The sequence below is a fragment of the Rana temporaria genome, chromosome 12, assembly GCF_905171775.1.
Source record: "Rana temporaria chromosome 12, aRanTem1.1, whole genome shotgun sequence".
Taxonomy (NCBI): Eukaryota; Metazoa; Chordata; class Amphibia; order Anura; family Ranidae; genus Rana; species Rana temporaria.
Window position 1 is genome coordinate 29,174,365 of NC_053500.1, and position 19,926 is coordinate 29,194,290.

Below are 19,926 nucleotides of genomic sequence, written 5' to 3' on the forward strand. Positions count from 1 at the left end.
ATAGTAGAGCTTCCTTCTCAATGTCTACACGTAGTAGACATTGTGTACGTAGTACTAAGAGATCACAGGAAACACAATTAATGCTGCCTATTTATTTCAGTATTCCTATCACAACTTTGACCGCAGCTATCAAGACAATGATGATATAAGAAGGTGTGTGGTGCTGGACCTGTCATCTTTACAGTGGGTGGCTATTGAGTGTGACTCTCAGATGGATTGGATATGCAAATTGGCTAAAGGTACAGCTCCCTGACTTCCTATTGTTTCAGTATATCAGATAAAGCTGAATAAATTAATCACAATTAAACTTTAATATTGGGCACCATGATTTTTATATTTTTAGATGTTCTATTGGCTGTGTAGATTATTTTTGTTGTTTGTCTAGTACCTTTAAAAATTCAGCTTTTAGTTGTGCCTTTTTGTACAACTTCTGATGTGCTCCTGTTTTCTGCTGACTAAAGCTGGCCATAGACGGTGCGAATCTTGGCCGGTTTAGCAGGAACAGGCCCAGATTCAAACCATGTATGGGCAAGCTTAATGTACCCAAGTTGATTAATCGATCGCCTTAGTTACAACCAGCCTATCGGATTTTACATGCGATATAACGGCCGCTAGCAATAATTACTGTGTTCTTCCAGGGAAGATGGCTTCCCCCGTCCACCCACTGGGAGAGCACAATGGCTCAGTTGGAGGGATTGAAGAAATTTTTGATTTTCCAGTAAAAGAAAAAATGTTTTGTCTATGGCCGGCATAAAGTGTTGCATCTAAGACTGACACCAGTGCTGTCACGCTGCAGCAATGCGTGCGTCATTATGCCCGCATCATCATCCCAGGATGTGTTTTTGAAAGCCAAAGGTCAGATTTGGATTCTGATGGAAGAAGAAAATGCTGGACTGCAAGGGTTAAGGAACTAACAATTACAAATATTGGTGCCAGGAGTTTAGCTTTAGAAGCTTGATAGCACCACAGTCTGCTCATGTCACCAGCCAACCGTGCACTTTAGCCTAGGCTTGGAATATAGGTTGACTTCAGACTAACTATAGCTGGATCAGTTGGCCTTTCCTTTTGTAAACTAAGAAGTTACAGTAAATCTTTGGGTTGGAGATGAATGTTGCTTTCCAACTTCTGTCATTGGACACATTGCTTAGTATGCTGCTAGAAGTTTGAGTTGGTCTGTTTAATACAACATGGCAAAAACAATGCATATTTTTCTTAATGTGCTGGTCATACTATTTTTCCTTGTTTCAGGCCCCTTTTTCATTTTATAATTTTTTTATTGAAGAATATCTTTCACTGCTCTTTTTATAGCAGTATTTTCTTTTCTGAGAGCCTCTATGAACTAAAATGTCTCCTAATATTTTTAATAGTTGCTATACAGTGCATCTGGAAAGTATTCACAATGCTTCACTTTTTCCACATTTTGTTACAGCCTTATTCCAAATTGGATTAAATTCATTATTTTCCACAAAATTCTACAAACAATACCCCATAATGACAACGTGAAAGAAGTTTCTTTGCAAATGTATTAAAAATAAAAAAGGAAAAAATCCAATGTACAAAAGTATTCACATGACACTCAAAATTGAGCTCAGGTGCATCCAGTTTTCACCCTTGAGATGTTTCAACAACTTGATTGGAGTCCATCTGTGGTAAATTCAGTGGACTGGACATGATTTGGAAAGGCACACACCTGTCTACAGTGCCTTGCAAAACTATTCCCCCCTTGGCATTTTTTGTTTTTTTGTTACCTCACAATCTAGAATTAACATGGATTGTTTGAGGATTTGCATAATTTCATTTACAGAACATGCCCACGACTTTGAAGATTTTGTATTTATTTTTTTATTGTGAAGCAAACAAAAAATAGGACAAAATAACAGAAAAAGTCAATGGGCCATATTCTCAAAGAATTTAAAACAAGTTCCTATTTTTTTAACCGATGGATAAAAAAACTATGGGGCCCACACACGATCGGTTCGTTTGATGAAAACGGTCCATCAGACCGTTTTCATCAGACATACAGATCGTGTGTACGCGGCATTACATTTCACAAATTATGTGACTTCTGAAGGTAATTGGTTGCACTAGAGTGTTTTATGGGCGTCATAACAAAGGGGGTGAATACATACGCACATGACAACTATCAGTTTTCTATTTCTGAAAAATAGTTTTATGTATATATGTTTAAAATTTTACTTCACCAACTTAGACTATTGTGTTCTGATCCATTATCTATAATTCAGATAAAAAAAAACATTGAACCTAAGGCTGTACTGTAACAAAATAGATAAAAAGCCAAGGGGGGGGGGGGGTGAATAATTTTGAAAGGCACTGTATATAAGGTCCCATAGTTAACTGTGCATGTCATAGCACAAACCAAGCCATGACGTTCAAGGAATTGTCTGTAGACCTCTGAGACAGGATTGTATAGAGGCACAGATCTGGGGAAGGGTACAGACAAATTTATGTAGCATTGAAAGTCCCCATGAGAACAGTGGCCTCCATCATCGGTAAATAGAAGAAGTTTGGAACCACCTGGACTCTTCCTAGAGCGGGCCGCCTGGCTAAATTAAGCGATCATGGAAGAAGGGTATTAGTCAGGGAGGTGACCAAGAACCTGATGGTCACTCTGACAGGGCTCCAGCATTTCTCTGTGGAGAGAGGAGAACCTTCTAGGAGAACAACCATCTCTGCAGCACTCCATCAATCAGGCCTGTATGGTAGATTGGCCAGAGGGAAGCCACTCCTCAGTAAAAGGCACATGACAGCCCACTTAGAGTTTGCCAAAAGGCACCTGAAGGACTCTCAGACAATGAGAAACAAAATTCTCGGGTCTGATGAAACAAAGATTCAACTGTTTGGCCTGAATGGCAGTCGTCATGTTTGGAGGAAACCAGGCACCGCTCATCACTTGGCCGTTTTTCAGCGGCAGGAACTGGGAGACAGGATAGAGGGACAGGTGAATGCATCAATGTACAGAGACATCCTTTATGAAGACCTGCTCCAACGTGCTCTGAAGCTCGGACTGGTGGTTCTTCTTTTAACAGGACAATGACCCTAAGCACACAGCCAAGATAACAAAGTCCTTGAGTGGCCAGCCAGCCAGAACCCAGACTTGAACCCAATTGAACATCTCTGGAGAGATCTGAAAATGACTGTGTACCGATGCTCCTCATCCAACCTGATGGATCTTGAGAGGTCCTGCAAAGAAGAATGAGAAAAACTGCCCAAAAATAGGTGTACCATGCTTGTAGCATCATACTCAAAAAGACTTGAGGCTGTAATTAGTGCCAAAGGTACTTCAACAAAGTATTGAGCAAATACTGTGAATACTTATGTACGTGTGATTTTTTTTTTTTTTTTTTATAAATTTGCAAAGATTTCAAACAATTTTTTTTCTAGCGTTGTCATTATGGGGTACTGTTTGTAGAATTTTGAGGAAAAAATGAATTTTATTAATTTTGGAATAAGGCTGTAACATAACAAACTGTGGAAAAAGTTAAGCGCTGTGAATACTTTCTGGATTCACTGTATATACACCGATCAGTCATAACATTATGACCACTCACAGGTAAATGAATAACATTAATTATCTCATTACAATGGATGGGTTATATTAGGCTGTAAGTGAACTTACTTTCCCTGAAGTTTATATGTTGAAAGTAGAAAAAATGGGCAAGGGTAAGGATTTAAATGACTTTGACAAGGGCCAAATTGTAATGACTAGACAACTGGGTTAGAACATCTTCAAAACTGAAGCTTTGTACCAGTCTGCAATGGTCAGGACCTACCAAAATTAGTCCAAGCAAAAAAAAAAAAAAATGACGAATCAGTGGCAGGGTCATGGATGGTCAAGGCTCACTGATGCAGTGTGTAGTCTGATCCAATAGAAGAGCTACTGTAGCTAAAATTGCTGAAGAAGTTCATGCTTGTTCCGACAGAAAGGAGTTAAAACAAAAGTGCATTGCAGTATGTTGTGTATGGAGCTGAGTAGCCCCAGACCAGTCAGGATGCCTATGCTGACCTGTGTCCACAGCCAAAAAAAACACCTGGGCATGTGAGAACGAGAACTGGACCACAACATCATGAAACAAGGTGGCCTGGTCTGATGAATTCAAGAACGGTTTGAGGAACATGAGTTCAAGGTGTTGACTTGGGTTCTAAATTCTCCAGATTTCAACCCAATCGAGTATCTGTGGGATGTGCTAGAAAACAAGTCCATGGAGGCCCCATCTCATAACTTACAAGATTTAAAGGATCTGCTACTGTTGGCTTGGTGCCAGATACCACAGCATACCTCCAGAGGTCTAGTGGAGGCCATGTGGAATCCATGCCCTGACGGGTTATGGTGGGTAGTCATATTGTTTTGGCTGATCAATGTAAATGACGATTTTCATTCATTAATGTAGAACTCCAGTCCCACTTTTTTAGTCTTGAATGGAGTGTGAAAGGGTTACAGCTTCTGTTAGGTGTTTACTGTTGTCTGTGTGTTCTCTATTCTGGCCTAACTTAATAAAGGAAAGTTTTGGCAGGTGCTGTACTTTAGGTACAAATTCAGCACTGGTTACAATATTCCATCTTTGAATCACTGTCCATGTTTACTTTTTGATGTAATACTTGTTTATTTTTTCTTCTGAATGTTCAGGAACAGACATCAAAGAACCAGAAGTTCCAAAGGGTGAGTTAGATTTTTCTCCTCTGTATCATTACATAGTTATTTGGATGGTTTATATGCTGTTTTGATGTACTTTATTATAATGCCTTAGCTTGTGGAAGCCTTCTAGGCCTCGTACACACCACCGGATCTATCCGCTGGGATTTATCCCCGGATCAGTTCCAGCGGATAGATCCGGTGGTGTGTACGTCCGAGCGGACATTTATCGGCGAAAAAAATTCCAGCCGATAAAAATTTCTTAGCATGCTAAGAAATCTATCCGCTGGAATCCTGTCCAGCGGATTGATCCGGTGGTCTGTACAGACTCACCGGATCAATCCGTCCACTCCTCTCCCTCGCATGCAACGTAATGAGTCGACGCATGCGTGGAAGTCTTTATCTTTCAGCGTCGCTCACATCGCCGCGTCATCATCGCGGCGACGGCGCGACACGTCACCGCGGATGGATTCCGCGCGGATTTCGATCTGATGGTTAGTACAACCATCAGATCAAAATCCGCCAGAGGATTTATCCGCTGGAACGGTCCGGAGGACCATTTCCAGCGGATAATCCTCTCGTGTGTACGGGGCCTTACACTTAACCATAGTATTGGAAGCATGTTGCACATAACAATCAAAAAGATTACATATTTAAGTTCTGCTGTGAAGGTAAGAAAATGAAAGCTAACAAATGATTAATGCCGCCTACACCCGACCATTTTTAATGGTCTAGAAAAAACTAAGTTTTTTTCAACCCGATTCTTGCCAAGCCTGCCTTGTCTACACACGATCGTGAAAAAAAAAAGCGCGGTGACGTACAACACGTACAACGGCACTATAAAGTGGAAGTACCATTCGGATGGCGCCACCCTTGGGGCTGCTTTAGCTGATTTTGTGTTAGTAAAAGTTTGGTGAGAGACGATTCGCGCTTTTCAGTCTTCATGCTTTTCAGTCTGTTACAGCGTGACGAATGTGCTATCTCCATTACGGACGCTAGTTTTACCAGAACGAGTGCTCCCGTCTCATAACTTGCTTCTGAGCATGCACGTTTTTTTCACGTCGTTAAAGCCTACACACGACCATTTTTCACGACGTGAAAACGACAACGTGAAAAACGACGCGAAAAAATAGAGCATGTTCTAAATTTTTAATGCCCATTTTGCACGTCATGAAAAATGCTCTGGAGCCGACACAAGGTCGTTTTTAATGACATTAAAAAAGAAAAATCTGTGTGTACGCAGCATAATTGTTTTTCATAACATTTTCAGTTCCTTGTATTGGGATGCAAAGAATGTTTTATATACATATGGATAGCATTCAAATAAACATCTGTACAGAATATATTTGATTATTAGAGAACTCTTTTTGGGCAGTCTATAAATCAGTGTTATCTGCCACAGTAGGCAGACAGGCAGAAAAAGGTTGGTTGATATTCTAAGGGACTACTGAGCAATACATCAGCTATGTGTTCAAATCATTTTGATCAGCACCTGAAAGTTGACCTCTCATTATCTTTTCAAGTCAGGCTGAATTAATTGTGGCAGTTTGCCTATAAGCCATCCTATTAAAAAAGGCCATCCTTGAGTTCCTGTCAGGTGACTTTGCCTAGGTGATGTCACTGGTCTGCTGCAATTAGGAGAAGACATTTCTGCAGGCCACACACAGCTTGAATTTTGGACAATTCCTGCTGAACAGGCCGATATTTGAGCTGTGGTTGGCCATATTGGCACCACCTGGGTGACAAACCTTTACCTAAAAATATAATTAGCTGGGTGAAAAATTGTCTACATACAGTCAGATGCAGTCACTGTTCAAGAAGTCGCAACTAGTTGAATACAATAGTGAGCAGTACAGGTTCCTCCATCCACTCTACAGTATTTACCCAGGACGGAAGAATCTAGTGATTTTCTACGTTTGGCTAGCTTTACTCCCCTCATTAGTAATAGTTTGGTGGCATGAAGTGAATCCAGTTCAACTCTTAACCATACCTCTGGCACTCTTTTCTCTCTTAAAAAAAAAAAAAAACTCACTCCGGATTAAATCCTGTTCTTCAGATTTTAGACTACTCCTCTCCTAACTAAAATATCAACAGATCAAAATACCTACCAAAATTCTGATCTGGTGCTTGCCCAATATATGTTCATTTAACTCCCTATTAATCGAACTGGGACAATGCAACTATATAGCAAGTCACAAAGCAAAGGCTGATCTGTGGCAGACATACGTGAACACAGCCAAGAACCGCAAAGACATTTGGATTTGCATGACTGCAAACTCGACTCTGAGCCAGTATCACAGTCCAAGAAGCAGATGCTGACCCAAGATGAAGCCTACAAAAAATTATAATGTCCTGATGAGAAAATCAGATGAAGGCATTGTCAGGGGGAGTGCTCTGGCCTCCATGAGTGGTAATAAATACTTCTAATGCCACATACACACGGTCGGAATTTCTGACAACAAATGTTCGATGGGGGCTTGTTGTCGGAAATTTCGACCGTGTGTAGGCCCCATCGGACATTTGCTGTCGGAATTTCCGACAACAAAAATTTGAGAGCTGGTTCTCAATTTTTTTAACAACAAAACTTGTGTCGGAAATTCCAAGATTGTGTACACAATTTCAATGCACAAAATTCCATGCATGCTCGGAATCAAGCAGAAGAGCCGCACTGGCTATTGAACTTAATTTTTCTCGGCTCGTGTTGTACGTCACCGCATTCTTGACATTCGCAATTTCCGACAACATTTGTGTGACCATGTGTATGCAAGACAAGTTTGAGAGAACATCCATCAGAAAAAACTGCATGGTTTTGTTGTCAGAATGTCCGAATGTCTGTGCGTGGCATAAGAGTTAAGCCTAGTACACACAATGAGAAAATCGGACCAAAAATACTGCTGTCGAACCGATATTACGATAATCTGATTGTTGGTAGACAGATTTGGAGAGCCAATTACGACCGTTCATGTGAAATTATCCGACGGGACAATGAGCAAAAAATTTTGTTGTCTGATACCAAAATGAACGATTTTCGTTTAATCAGTACAGTATTCGTCTGAAAAAAAAAGTGTGTGACCAAGACAAAAGAATACATTACAATCCAATAGAATACATTACATTACTTCCGAAATTGTATTCTGTCATACAAGAATTGTCTTAACTTTAGTAACCTCTTAATTTTCGATATGAGATTAGCATGCAAAAAAACAAATAAACAAACGATCATACGTCTGATATCCTCATCATTTGTACGAGGCATTACAGGTAAATATTAGTTAGGATGCAAGCCCTTAACATGAGAATCTATACTGTATCTGATGTTAGGCCCACTTATAATGTTTGCATATTAATTGGTGAATTTTATTTGAAGATGTACAGTATCTATATTGTATTCGGCCCATCACCCTTTTTTCAATTGTCTCATTATGCTCTTTTTCAGGAAACACAGAGTGGATCAGATTTGAGAATGCAGACTATAAATTTTTTGAGCATCGATCCACATGGCAACAGGCGCAGAGAATCTGTACTTGGTTTGGGGCTGAGCTGACGTCTGTTCATAGTCCGGCAGAGTTAGACTTCGTAGTGCAGAACCTACAGAAGGTACAAAATAACGCATTTGTTTTCCTGGTTTAGACTTGTTCAACTATAACTTTTTAAAGAGTAGGAGTGGCCACATAAAATCCCTATGTGTTTTTTTTATGTATAATTCCAGCCAAAACAGTTTGCTGTTTGTACATGCTGTCACTCTTGAGCTTTGTCAGTGGAGACAAAAGTGTCTAGGAATCAAAAATCTTACAGTTGCCCCCAGAAAGTGAGGGGAGGTACCCTTGCTTTGATGACAACTGCTCAACTACTTCTGCCTTCCTTCTAGTAGATTCTATATTGTAGTGGAAGAGGCAGACCCTGAGCTTGAATATTTATGGGTTTCTAGGCAATCCTTGGGGAGGTGTGCCCAGAAGGCGGAGAGAGAGCCCATCGTTTAAGGCATGGAGCAGCGGGATTCTTGTCTAGAAGATCCCAGGCTTAAGAGCTGCTTAAACAGATTAGCTGATGCCTGTTGCAGAGAATTGACAGAGATCTCAGCTATGTAGAAACTGGGGGACCTATTTTCCTGGAAGCAGTTTAGAGCCAAGCATAAGGGGGTGCACTGAAGATTCGGCGTGGAGCTTCACAGTACAGTGTCTATCCAGTATTGGACAGGAGGTATTCAAGTATCTGGAGACACTGTAAGTAGAGGCTTGGGAGTGGGATCCTAGTGACTGTCTGCTGTTTAACCCCTCGTGTGACTGTGTCAGTGTTGCTAAAGTGGGATATGCTGTCTGGGAGTCCCAGAAGTGTTGGTGTTTCTAGCCTCTGCAAAGAAGGACGTTGGCTCTAAAGACCGAATAGAGCGTGTCCTCCAAATAATTTGTGAACTAAACTCTGGAGTATGCCAAAGTTTTCCTGCACCCCATCCATGTTTAACCAGCAATAAAGCATAAAAAGACATCCACTGCCTGGTAATTGTGAGAGAGAGAATGTTCAAGTGTTGAGTGCCTGGCTCCCTGGGGACCCAGTCGGGAAGAGAACCTGTGACAAAGCAGCGGGACCTGTTAGGGGTCTGCGCTATATACAGTGGGCTGGATTCAGTAACACTTACGACGGGCGTATCAGTCGCAACTTTAAGCGTATGCTCAAATTGAGATACGCTTAAATGTTGCTAAGATACGACCGGCGTAAGTCTCCTACGCCGCCGTATCTTAGGGTGCATATTTACGCTGGCCGCTAGGTGGCGCTTCCATTGATTTCAGCGTAGAATATGCAAATGAGCTGGATACGCGATTCAGAAACGTACGTGCGCCCGGCGGATTTTTTTACATCGTTTGCGTAAGGCTTTTTCCGGCGTAACGTTACTCCTGCTATATGAGGCATAGCCAATGTTAAGTATGGACGTCGGGACAGCGTCGAATTTCACGTTGTTTACGTCGTTTGCGTAAGTCGTTCGCGGATAGGGCTTAGCGTAAATTACGTTCACGTCGAAAGCATTGACTATTTGCGACGTGATTAGGAGCATGCGCACTGGGATACGTTCACGGACAGCGCATGCGCCATTCGTTAGAGATGTCATTTACGTGGGGTCATGTTTTATTTACATAAAACACACCCACCTCCTCACAATTTGAATTTGAAATAGGCGCGCTTATGCCGGCAGATTTACGCTACACCGCCGTAACTTAGGGCGCAGGTTCTTTGTGAATACAGAACCTGCCTCACTAAGTTACGGCGGCGTAGCGTATCTCAGATACGTTACGCCCGCACAAAGTTACGGCGGGGCTATCTGAATCTAGCCCAGTATGTTCAAAATATTGGATTGAAAAGTAAGGAATCTGGAAATTAGTGTATGGTGGGGCCAAATGGAAGGCTACGTGTTATTTTTGAAACCTATAATTTAATTTGCTAGCATGAGCCCAAAGATCTGAATTTTGGCAGAAGACACCTCCTCCCCCAGAATGCCAGTAATTGCTTCTTCATTGGATGTTTTGTTGTGCCTTTCTGTTTTGTAACTGCTGCCCATAAACTTGAGAAGGCAGTCCTCCTTGCAGGCACAACTCAACTGCCTAAGAGAAAGTCCTTTGCAAAGTGCTACAGAGTTCTTCATACATATTTGAGGTTTACTAGGAGGTGGAGCACTTTATTTTATATTTGGTTTTTATTATATGTATCTAATGCTGTTTTTTTTATTCCCCTGTAAGTCTCTTCGGGTGCAAGAGCAGCACTGGTGGATCGGACTTCACACATATGAAAATGATGGGAGATTCAGGTGAGTTGCTGTGGTGTTTCATGAAATAATAAAAGATTGTAGCAAGTTGGCATTTACCTCCAAAATAAAAGATGCATAACTTATATGTTATAGGGTCTGATTTAGTTTAAAGTGCATCTGTGGTCAAAACTAAAAAAAGATTCCACATTTACTTGCTTAAATTTTGTGACACGTATTCACGATGACCTGTTAGTAGTCACTGATGTGTCGCGGATGTGTCCCAGAGCCTGCCTTCTGAACTACAGAGGTGCTGAAAGGAGGAGTCTTAGGAGATGGAATCAGTACAGGAATTATTGCTTGCAGGCAGCAAGATACCATGGGATATATAGTCCTTAGGCATTGAAAGTAAACAGCAAAGGAAAAGCTGCAAAGCATGCAGGGAATCCAGGAAATTGTGGAAAGAGATGACCAGAAAACAAGCAGCACTCAAAACATGAAAATCTATTTTTAAGTACCCTCGAATTGCGAGGGTACAAACGTTTAGCAATGCAAGCATTTTTAAAAAAAAATCCTGACTCAATTTGCGAGCCTTGTCTCGCAAGACAAGCAGAATTCAAGCCGCTCGAGTATGCATTACCGCATTTGGCCAGAGGTGTGGGGGGCGCCGGTGACACTCGGAGACACTCCGTTCCTGTGTGTCTCTGAGCATCTCTGAGTATCTCTGAGTGTCTCTGGCGCCCCTGCATCTCTGGCCACATGCATTACTGCATACACCGGTGCCCCTGCACCTCTGGCCCCATACAGTACTGCATAGACCAGCAGTAGCTGTGGAACAATAGCTAATGATATTAAGTTATGGGATTTCTTTACATCCCCAGAGTAGATTCACTCATTTTGCCTGTAAACTAGTTAACCTATCCAATCAGCATGTCATAGGATAGGAAAGAAAAGGCTGTAAGCAGATATTGTATAATGGGAGGTAGATACAATCTGACAAATAAATTGAGTTCCTTTGGGTAAAAAGAAGTGGAATTAATGCAAAGTGGACAAAATGATTGTTTAGTTGGGTCTGGCATAGTGTATGCTTGTTCTGCAGTGCTGGCTGTTAGGTGAAATAAATGAAATACTGGTTTTAGTCATCTTTATGGTAAATTGCACTTTTTGCAGATGGTCAGACAAGACTGTACTCAATTTCGTAAACTGGGCTCCTGGACGGATAGGCCGCATTTCCAGAGAGAAGAAATGTGTGTATATGACAGCGGTTAGAGGTAAGTAGTACTTTTTTGGGGCTCAGAACACAACTTAACCATCTTTTTAGCAAGAATATTTATTTTGACTTTATGTCATATAATATCCCTGAGCCACTTGGGTCGTCAGAGGTACTGTATGCCCTATTTAAGTTTGCAGTCCGTGCAACCCGTCACTAAATTTTAAAAGGCCAGGAAATAGACAAAGTGGAAGGCTGCCACCATCAGATGAAATAAATAGGCTCCTGTGGGTGGGGGTCATCTTATCCCGCGTACACACGATCGGTCAAACCGATGAGAACGGTCTGATGGACCGTTTTCATCGGACCAAACCGATCGTGTGTGGGCCCCATCGGTTATTTATCCATAGGTTAAAAAAAAGCAATCTTGTTTTAAATTTAACCGATGGGTACCTAACCGATAGAAAAAAAAACGATCGTTTGTAGGCACATCCATCGGTTAAAAATCCAGGCATGCTCAGAATCAAGTCGACGCATGCTTGGAAGCATTGAACTTCGTTTTTTTCAGCACGTCGTTGTGTTTTACGTCACCGCGTTCTGACACGATCGTTTTTTTAACCGATGGTGTGTAGGCACGACTGACCATCAGTCAGCTTCATCGGTTAACCGATGTAAACGGTCCATCAGACCGTTCTCATTGGTTTGACCGATCGTGTGTGCATTAGTGCATTAGTGTGTTTTTAAGGATGTGCGATGAGGTCATTGGCTGGTGAGGATCTGGCTAATATCAGAGCCAGTTATACACACAGGTTACATACGCTGTGAACATTAGAGTGAGAGAAATTTTGGCACTAGACTATGGTATAAGTAACGAAGTTTGGCGCCATTCAACTAGTGTGCACAATTTTAAAGCGTATACATCATAGTATACAACAAAATCTGGCTTTTATTCATGAAAAATGCGCTTGGAAAATTGTTACAATGACCACCATTTTATTCTGCTAATATATATATATATATATATATATATATATATATATATATATATATATATATAGGGGCAGATCCTCGTACAGCGGCGCATTTATGCGCCGGGCGTAGCGTATCTAAGATACACTACGCCGCCGTAACTTACTTTTTTTTTAAATCCACAAATAACGTACGTAGTGTATCTTTTGCGGCGTAAGGGCGCGGAATTCAAATGGATGTAATGGGGGCATGTTTTATGTAAATACATCGTGACCCGACTTAAACAACGTTTTTTTTAACTGCGCATGCGCCGTCCGTGGGGGTATTCCAGTGCGCATGCTCAAAATTAACCCGGAACAAGCCAATGCTTCCGACTGTGACATCATTCTACGCAAATCCCTATTCGCGAACGACTTACGCAAACGACGTAAACATTTCAAATTTCTATGCGGGAAGGACGGCCATACTTAACATTGAGTACGCCTCATAACAGTAGCTTTAACTATACCCCGGAAAAAGCCGAACGCAAACAACGTAAAAAAATGCGCCGGCCGGACGTACGTTCGTGGATCGCCGTAACTAGCTAATTTGCATACTCGATGCGGAAAATTGCAGCTTAGATCCGACGGCGTACTAAGACATAGGCATGTCGGATCGAGCCGAGATGCCGACGTATCTTGTTTTGTGGATACAAAGCAAAGATACGACGCGGGAAATATAAAATTACGCCAGCGTATCAATAGATACGCCAGCGTAATTCTTTTGTGGATCTGCCCCATAATGTTTTCTAGCGAAAAAAAATCAGATTTTTACATGTAGGAGAGAAGTGTCAGAATTGGCCTGGGTGGCAAGGGGTTAATTAACATAGGTAAGTAATATACAAATCATTATTATTTATTGTTTTTAAGATAATTTACTATATTTTCAAAAACTGTACTCAAGCAGGTAGCTTAACAATCAAATTACTGAAGTTTGAAGTTATCAAACCAGTAATTTTACAGTAAATAGATAAATAATAAATTATTTAGACACATTCCCCCTTCTATGACACTCCCTAGTGTGTTGGGGGGACTAGCGTTTTTTTTTACATAATTACTGAAATTTATCCTTTGAAGTGTATATATTGTGCTTAAAACCAGTAGTTTTAATGAAGTTGAAGGTTTTATACTGAAGCAGTTTTTTGTCTTTGGTACCTAAATGATTTACTTGGCCAAGTATTTGTTTTACTAGAGTTGTAAATTTGCGTTTTGGGTATTGCTTAGACACATGGTGCTCTTTTTGTCTGCAGGAGAATGGGGTGATCAGAAATGCATTACTGCTCTGCCATATGTATGTAAACGGACCAACACCACAGTGCCACCACCCACCTTACCTCCGCTTTCTCCACCTAGTGTGGGTGGCTGCCCCAAGACCTGGCTACCTTTCATGAACAAGGTCAGAACACCAGTGTTATTTTTTTCATCAAAAATTTTGATTTACTGTAGTTTTAGTCATAGTCCTGTGACTAAAATGGCATTTTAGTTTTCGTTGTATGTTAGATATCTGAACTGTTTTCGATTTAGTCGTATTTTAGTTGACTTAAATCTTGAGTACCAATCTCCTGCATTTTAGTCGACTAAAATTGAATGGGTTTAGTTAAATTGTAATGCATTATTTAAGCATTTTTATAGAATTGCCAAACTCATTATATACTCCTGGAGTAAAAATCGAATAATATGTTTATCATTTATGGTATTAGGGTTTGAACAGACACAGATTTAGCCATTGTGATATACAATGTCTATAAATAAAGCTACGTTTCATAAACAAACAAAAATATAGCTTTATGACAAACAGAAATGAAACTTTAAAGTATAAAAAAAAAATCAAAAAACTGTAAACTCTATTGGTTGTAATACCATATAATATTACCATTATATTAAGAATATTTCTTACGGCAGCTTAGTAGATGCCCCTTACTTATTTTTATGTGGCAGTGCAGTGTTACCTTTGAGGTCAAATATTCGATTTTGTTTTTAAGTCATAGTCCTTTGACTAAAATACGATTTTAGTTATATTGTAGTAATTTGACTAAAAAGACATTTTAGTTTTAGTTGTAATTTAGTCATCTGAATGTGGTAGTGCACTGTTAATTTTGATATCAAATTTCGATTTAGTTTTCGTCGTACCTTTTTAACTTAAATGCAATTTTAGTTTTAGTCTTTCGGGTAAAAAAAAAATTTAGTTTTAGCCCTGGTTCACATTGATGCTTTTTTGAAATCGTGCTACTTTACTTGAAGTTGCACGATTTCAAAGTAGCAGGTCAGCGCAATTTCAGGTGTTACTTGAAAGACATCTTTGCAGCTTCATGCACAGATGTCTATTTAAGTCGCACCTGAAATCGGCAAAAGTAGTGCAGGAACTACTTTTGAAAATCGGTGCGGCGCTGCAACTGTCAAATCGATTGACATATCACTCCAATGTGAACGAGGGCTTAGTCGTATTTTAGTCATCTGAATTGTTTTAGTTGTATTTTAGTGAACTAAAATGTAAAATGTTTTTGTAGTTAACGAAGTGTAGCTAAACATGTACATTTATGATAGATCTTTCTCTTTGGGCAAATTACTGCAGCAGAATTTTTAACGAAAGCTGGCCTTTCACATGCAGAAATTTGTTATAAAGATGTCATTTTTGGAATATTCATTACCTAAGTGGTAAAAGGAATAATTCAACAACTAGTTTCGATCAGTGAGAACAAAAAAATCAAAGGACAAGGATGGAAATTTTTTGCCAAATCTAATGGGAGCAAACAAATTTCTAAACACTGACTTCGCTCCCCAATGAGAAAAAAATCATAACTAGTCTTAGGCCCCGTACACACCATAGAATCCATCCGCAGATAAATCCCAGCAAATGGGTTTCAGCGGATAGATCCTATGGTGTGTACACGCCAGCGGATCTGTTTCCGCGGATATATCTCCCCTGGGATGGATTCCAGCAGATCGAATATTCGCTGACATGCAGAACATATCCATCTGCTGGAGTCCATCCCAACGGATGGATCCGCTGGTCTGTATAGACTCACCGGATCCATCCGTCCGAAGGGATCCCCCGCATGCGTCGTAATGATTCGACGCATGCGTGGAATTCCTTATATGACAGCGTCGCGCACGTCGCCGCGTCATAATCGCGGCGACGGCGCGACACGTCATCGCCAGAGGATTTCGGCGCGGATTTCAATGCGATGGTGAGTACACTCCATCGCATTAAAATCTGCTGAAATCCTCGAGAGGATTTATCCGCGGAAACGGTCCGCTGGACCGTATCCGCGGATAAATCCTCCCGTGTGTATGGGGCCTTATACACATGAACTAGTCAAAGTTCATCCAGAAGTAGAATGTTCTGCCAAAATCGAGACAGGAAACGTTGTTTTAAACAAGTCAAGTCCATGAAGACACCATCAATGGTTGGACGATTGTTTTTTGTAGTTTCTCATCCAAACTAAATTCTACAGGTGTAAGGCCAGATTAATAATGGTCAGTTCAGCAATATGCAAAGTTTTTTCTTCAGTCCCACAACTGTGTTTGTTATCTTTAATACTGAAAATAACTTTTATCTCCATGCAGTGTTTTGGCGTGAGAGCAGATGGTAAGGGCGAGAGTAGGACATGGCAACAAGCTCGAGAGTTTTGCAAAGTCCTAAATGGAGAGATCGCCACAATTGACAACTACTTAGAACAGGGTAAGTGCTACCATGAACACTGTTCGGGTTTTAATAGTAATGAGTTGCTGGCAAGTAACACCCACAAGAGCTATCTGTAAAAACTACATGGCCATTTTATAAAGGTTTAATCGGTTCCTTACCTATATCTTAAATGTAAAAACAAAAACGTAGTCATGTTTAGCCATCGAGGTAGCAAAATATCATATTTTGCTATTTATCAAATACTGTATTGTATATACTCGAGTATAAGCTGAGTTTTTCAGCACATTTTTTTGTGCTGAAAATGCCCCCTTGACTTATACTCAAGTCTGCATACCTGCATTAGCAGTCAGACTGCAGGTGGGCGTCCAGTGTAAAAAAGCAGTGTCTCCTCCTCATCCTGTTCCGTGACAGGCGGAACACTCAGTTTCCCAGCAGAGACTGTGTTCAGTGTTCTGCCTATTACGGACGTCCTCTCGTCCTCGTCTCAAGCATAGGCGGAACACTGAAAACAGTCTCTGCTTGGAAACTGAGTGTTCCGCCTATCACGGAACAGGACGAGGAGGAGCCATGGCTTTTTTACACTGAACGCCCGCAGTCTGACTTCATGTCACGGGCTAATGCAGGTATGAGCCTCTGCAGTACATGAGGATTTGCTATTCTAGTTGAGACAGCACAAATGTTGTCAAAAAATGTTGATAGTGATGTCACTGTTGTTGGTAAAGGTATTCATGGACATGGTACTAAATGGTGCTCATACTAAATCTCATCACCAAAAAGCCTATGGGTCTAAAGCCAGACATACATGGATTCAAATCTGGCAAGTTCAGAAGGGATTGGCTGAATTTCAACACATGTATGGGCAGGCCGGTTGTACACTAGCCTCACATGGTTAGTACAGCGGTTCCAATCTCGAGCTGTCAGTTTTTTTTTGGTGCAACCAAAAAAAAACTGTAGTGTGTACCATGCTTAACTGTTGGCTTCCACCCAATAGTTAAATATTACTTTTCAGCCTAAATATTACTTTTTAGTCTATTTTATGTCTTTCTACTTCCCTTTCTTTAGCTTTTATTACATCCATACTTCCCAACATCACCTCTGACCTCTGGATTGGTCTGAACAATAGACAGCAGAGATTCCAATGGGAAGAGGGTCAGCCTTTGGCATATGTGAACTGGGCACCAGGGGCACCATCCAGGGAGAGCTCTTCCAATGGCAAGATGGTGAGCGAATTTACATTAATTAGTTCTAGAACCTTTCTAGATAATATAATCTTTATAATCATTATATAAAACAGAATATAAAATTCTCCAAAATGTTTTTTTTATGATATCTGCAGGTTAGTTGTGCTGCGATCTGGCATGGACCTCAACCACAGTTCACAGGGCGATGGGATGACAAACTATGTACAGAAAAGCATGGATATATCTGCCAGATCAGCAAAGGTGCGCTGTGAGTGTGCGACCACATTTCTAGTCTAGATTGCTTATGTGACAAAACAAAGAAAATCTGAAATCCGAAGGACACTAAAACAACCAATCAGAATTCATTGTTTTAAATCTGTTGCTTGCTATGTCATTTTCTTATCATTACTTAGCATTTCTTGTTGAAGTAAGTCTCTGTGTTTATATTGTTCTTATAAAAATCTTTTCTCTGCAGTGCCCTCTCTGAGCCCAGCATCCGAGCCTTTTCCATTTCCACCTAGCACCAGACTTCAGTACAGGAACAGCTCCTACCTCATTCTGCAAAAACCAATGACTTGGACTGAAGCTCGCCTGCTGTGCGAAACTCGCAATGCCACCTTAGCAAGCATCTCAGACCCCTACCAACAGGCGTATCTGACCCTTGCAGTAACCGGGCAGAAGACCCCTCTTTGGATTGGGCTGTCGAATGAAGAGGTTCTCACGCTTTGTGTTTTCTGTTAAAGTATTAAATGTGAAATACTACTTTAAAAATATCAAGTTATTTTGCTAAGTGGTATGACTTAATGGGCCTAAGAAATGTTCTTAGTGTTCCTTTTATTCTCTCAGTGCTGTGAATATGATAAAGAAGGCAACATGCACAACTGTGTACATTTGGATGAGACAAAACTTGGCTTTTAGAGTTATGGACAACTAAAAATTGCTATTTTAGTTACATAGGGCATGTTGACTGTTTGGACCCCAGGAAGTAAACTTGTCCTTAGCTTAAAGGTCATTTCCTTGGGTGACCCAAATTTACCTCAAACCTCCCTCTCATTCATGGATCATGTCCAAGCATTTATTTTTCCTTTTACTTTATTTCTGTAGTAAGAAACCGCTATTGCTACTCATCACCAAGTGTGTATAAGTCTTGCAGGGGGAGCTCCTGGGAGAGGGGATCTTGGCACACAGTGGGATTCAAGGCAGCAGTATTGTATAACCAAACACCAACTAATATCTGCGTTAGGACAAGTTAATTAAACAAGCAGCCACCTAAAACTGCCTATCTTTAGGCAGGTGTAGCGTATCTAAGATACACTATGCCGCTGTAACTTACTATTTCTTCTTGTGAATCCTCAAAGAATCCGCGCGGTAAGTTACGGCGGCGTAGTGTATCTATTGCGATGTAAGGGCGCGCAATTTCAAATGGGAGTGATGGGGGCATGTTCTATGCAAATACGTTGTGACCCAACGTAAACAACGTTTTTTTGAACGGCGCATGCACCGTCCTTAAAATATCCCAGGGTGCATTGCGACAAAGTAAGCCGCAAGGACGTCATTGGATTCGACGTGAAAGTAAATGACGTCACATTCCTATTCACGAACGACTTACGCAAACAACGCAAAAAATTTAAAATTAGACGCGGGAACGACGGCCATACTTAACATTGAGTACGCCACCATCTAGCAGCTTTAACTGTACGCCGTAAAAAGCCGAACGGAAACGACGTAAAAAAATGCGACGGTCGCTCGAACATTCGTGGATCGTCGGAAATAGCTAATTTGAATACTCGACGCGGAAACGCCACCTAGCGGCGGCCGAAAAGTTGCATTTAAGATCCGACGGCGTACTAAGACGTATGCCGGTCGGATCAATTCCAGATGCCGTTGTATCTTGTTTTGTGGATACAAAACAAAGATATGACACGGGAAATTTAAAATTACGCCGGCGTAATCCTTTTGTGGATCTGCCCCATAGTGTGCAAAAAAAATTACCAGCGCTAGTTCCAATAATAGTGTTATCAAATCTAAAATACAGTTTATATATAAATACATAAAAATCAAAGTGAAAATAAATGTGAAAAAATGTATTGTAAAAAGTGTCCATAAGGAAAGTCTTAGCGATGAAAGAGCCTTTACTCATAAGCGATCCACTCTCTGAATTGTGCACAAATTCCTTCCAATCCTGTGCAAAGAAGATCCACCACCATGGGAGATAGTCAAATGTGCCTCTTACCAGATTAGTTGGACAATTTGATTATAAATGGTCATAAATGCTCAATATATCAGGGTCACAATCGATTCCACAAAACCATGGTCAGCAGCTTCTAACATCACCACTGAAAAAATAACATACAAAATCCCTGGCTTGTATCTGTGATAAAATATGGCAATTTGAGTATTGCAGAGATGTACTTTTGCCCACACATACACTCTAAACTCTAGACTTTAAGCTAAGCTTGCAGTGTAAAAAAAAAACACTAAAAAAACACTAACAATA

The 19,926-nt window shown here is 40.7% G+C and overlaps 1 protein-coding gene across 1 annotated transcript in view; it reads left to right on the plus strand.

Moving 5' to 3' along the window:
* MRC2 (mannose receptor C type 2) overlaps window positions 1–19,926 on the plus strand; it is a 107,941-nt gene that overhangs the window by 61,062 nt on the left and 26,953 nt on the right. Inside the window, exons 15-24 of the mRNA XM_040330882.1 lie at window positions 101–239; window positions 4,646–4,678; window positions 8,088–8,248; window positions 10,381–10,448; window positions 11,556–11,656; window positions 13,853–13,998; window positions 16,170–16,284; window positions 17,311–17,468; window positions 17,585–17,690; window positions 17,905–18,143. Coding sequence (XP_040186816.1) covers window positions 101–239; window positions 4,646–4,678; window positions 8,088–8,248; window positions 10,381–10,448; window positions 11,556–11,656; window positions 13,853–13,998; window positions 16,170–16,284; window positions 17,311–17,468; window positions 17,585–17,690; window positions 17,905–18,143 — 1,266 coding nt within the window. The remainder of the gene's footprint in view (window positions 1–100; window positions 240–4,645; window positions 4,679–8,087; window positions 8,249–10,380; window positions 10,449–11,555; window positions 11,657–13,852; window positions 13,999–16,169; window positions 16,285–17,310; window positions 17,469–17,584; window positions 17,691–17,904; window positions 18,144–19,926) is intronic.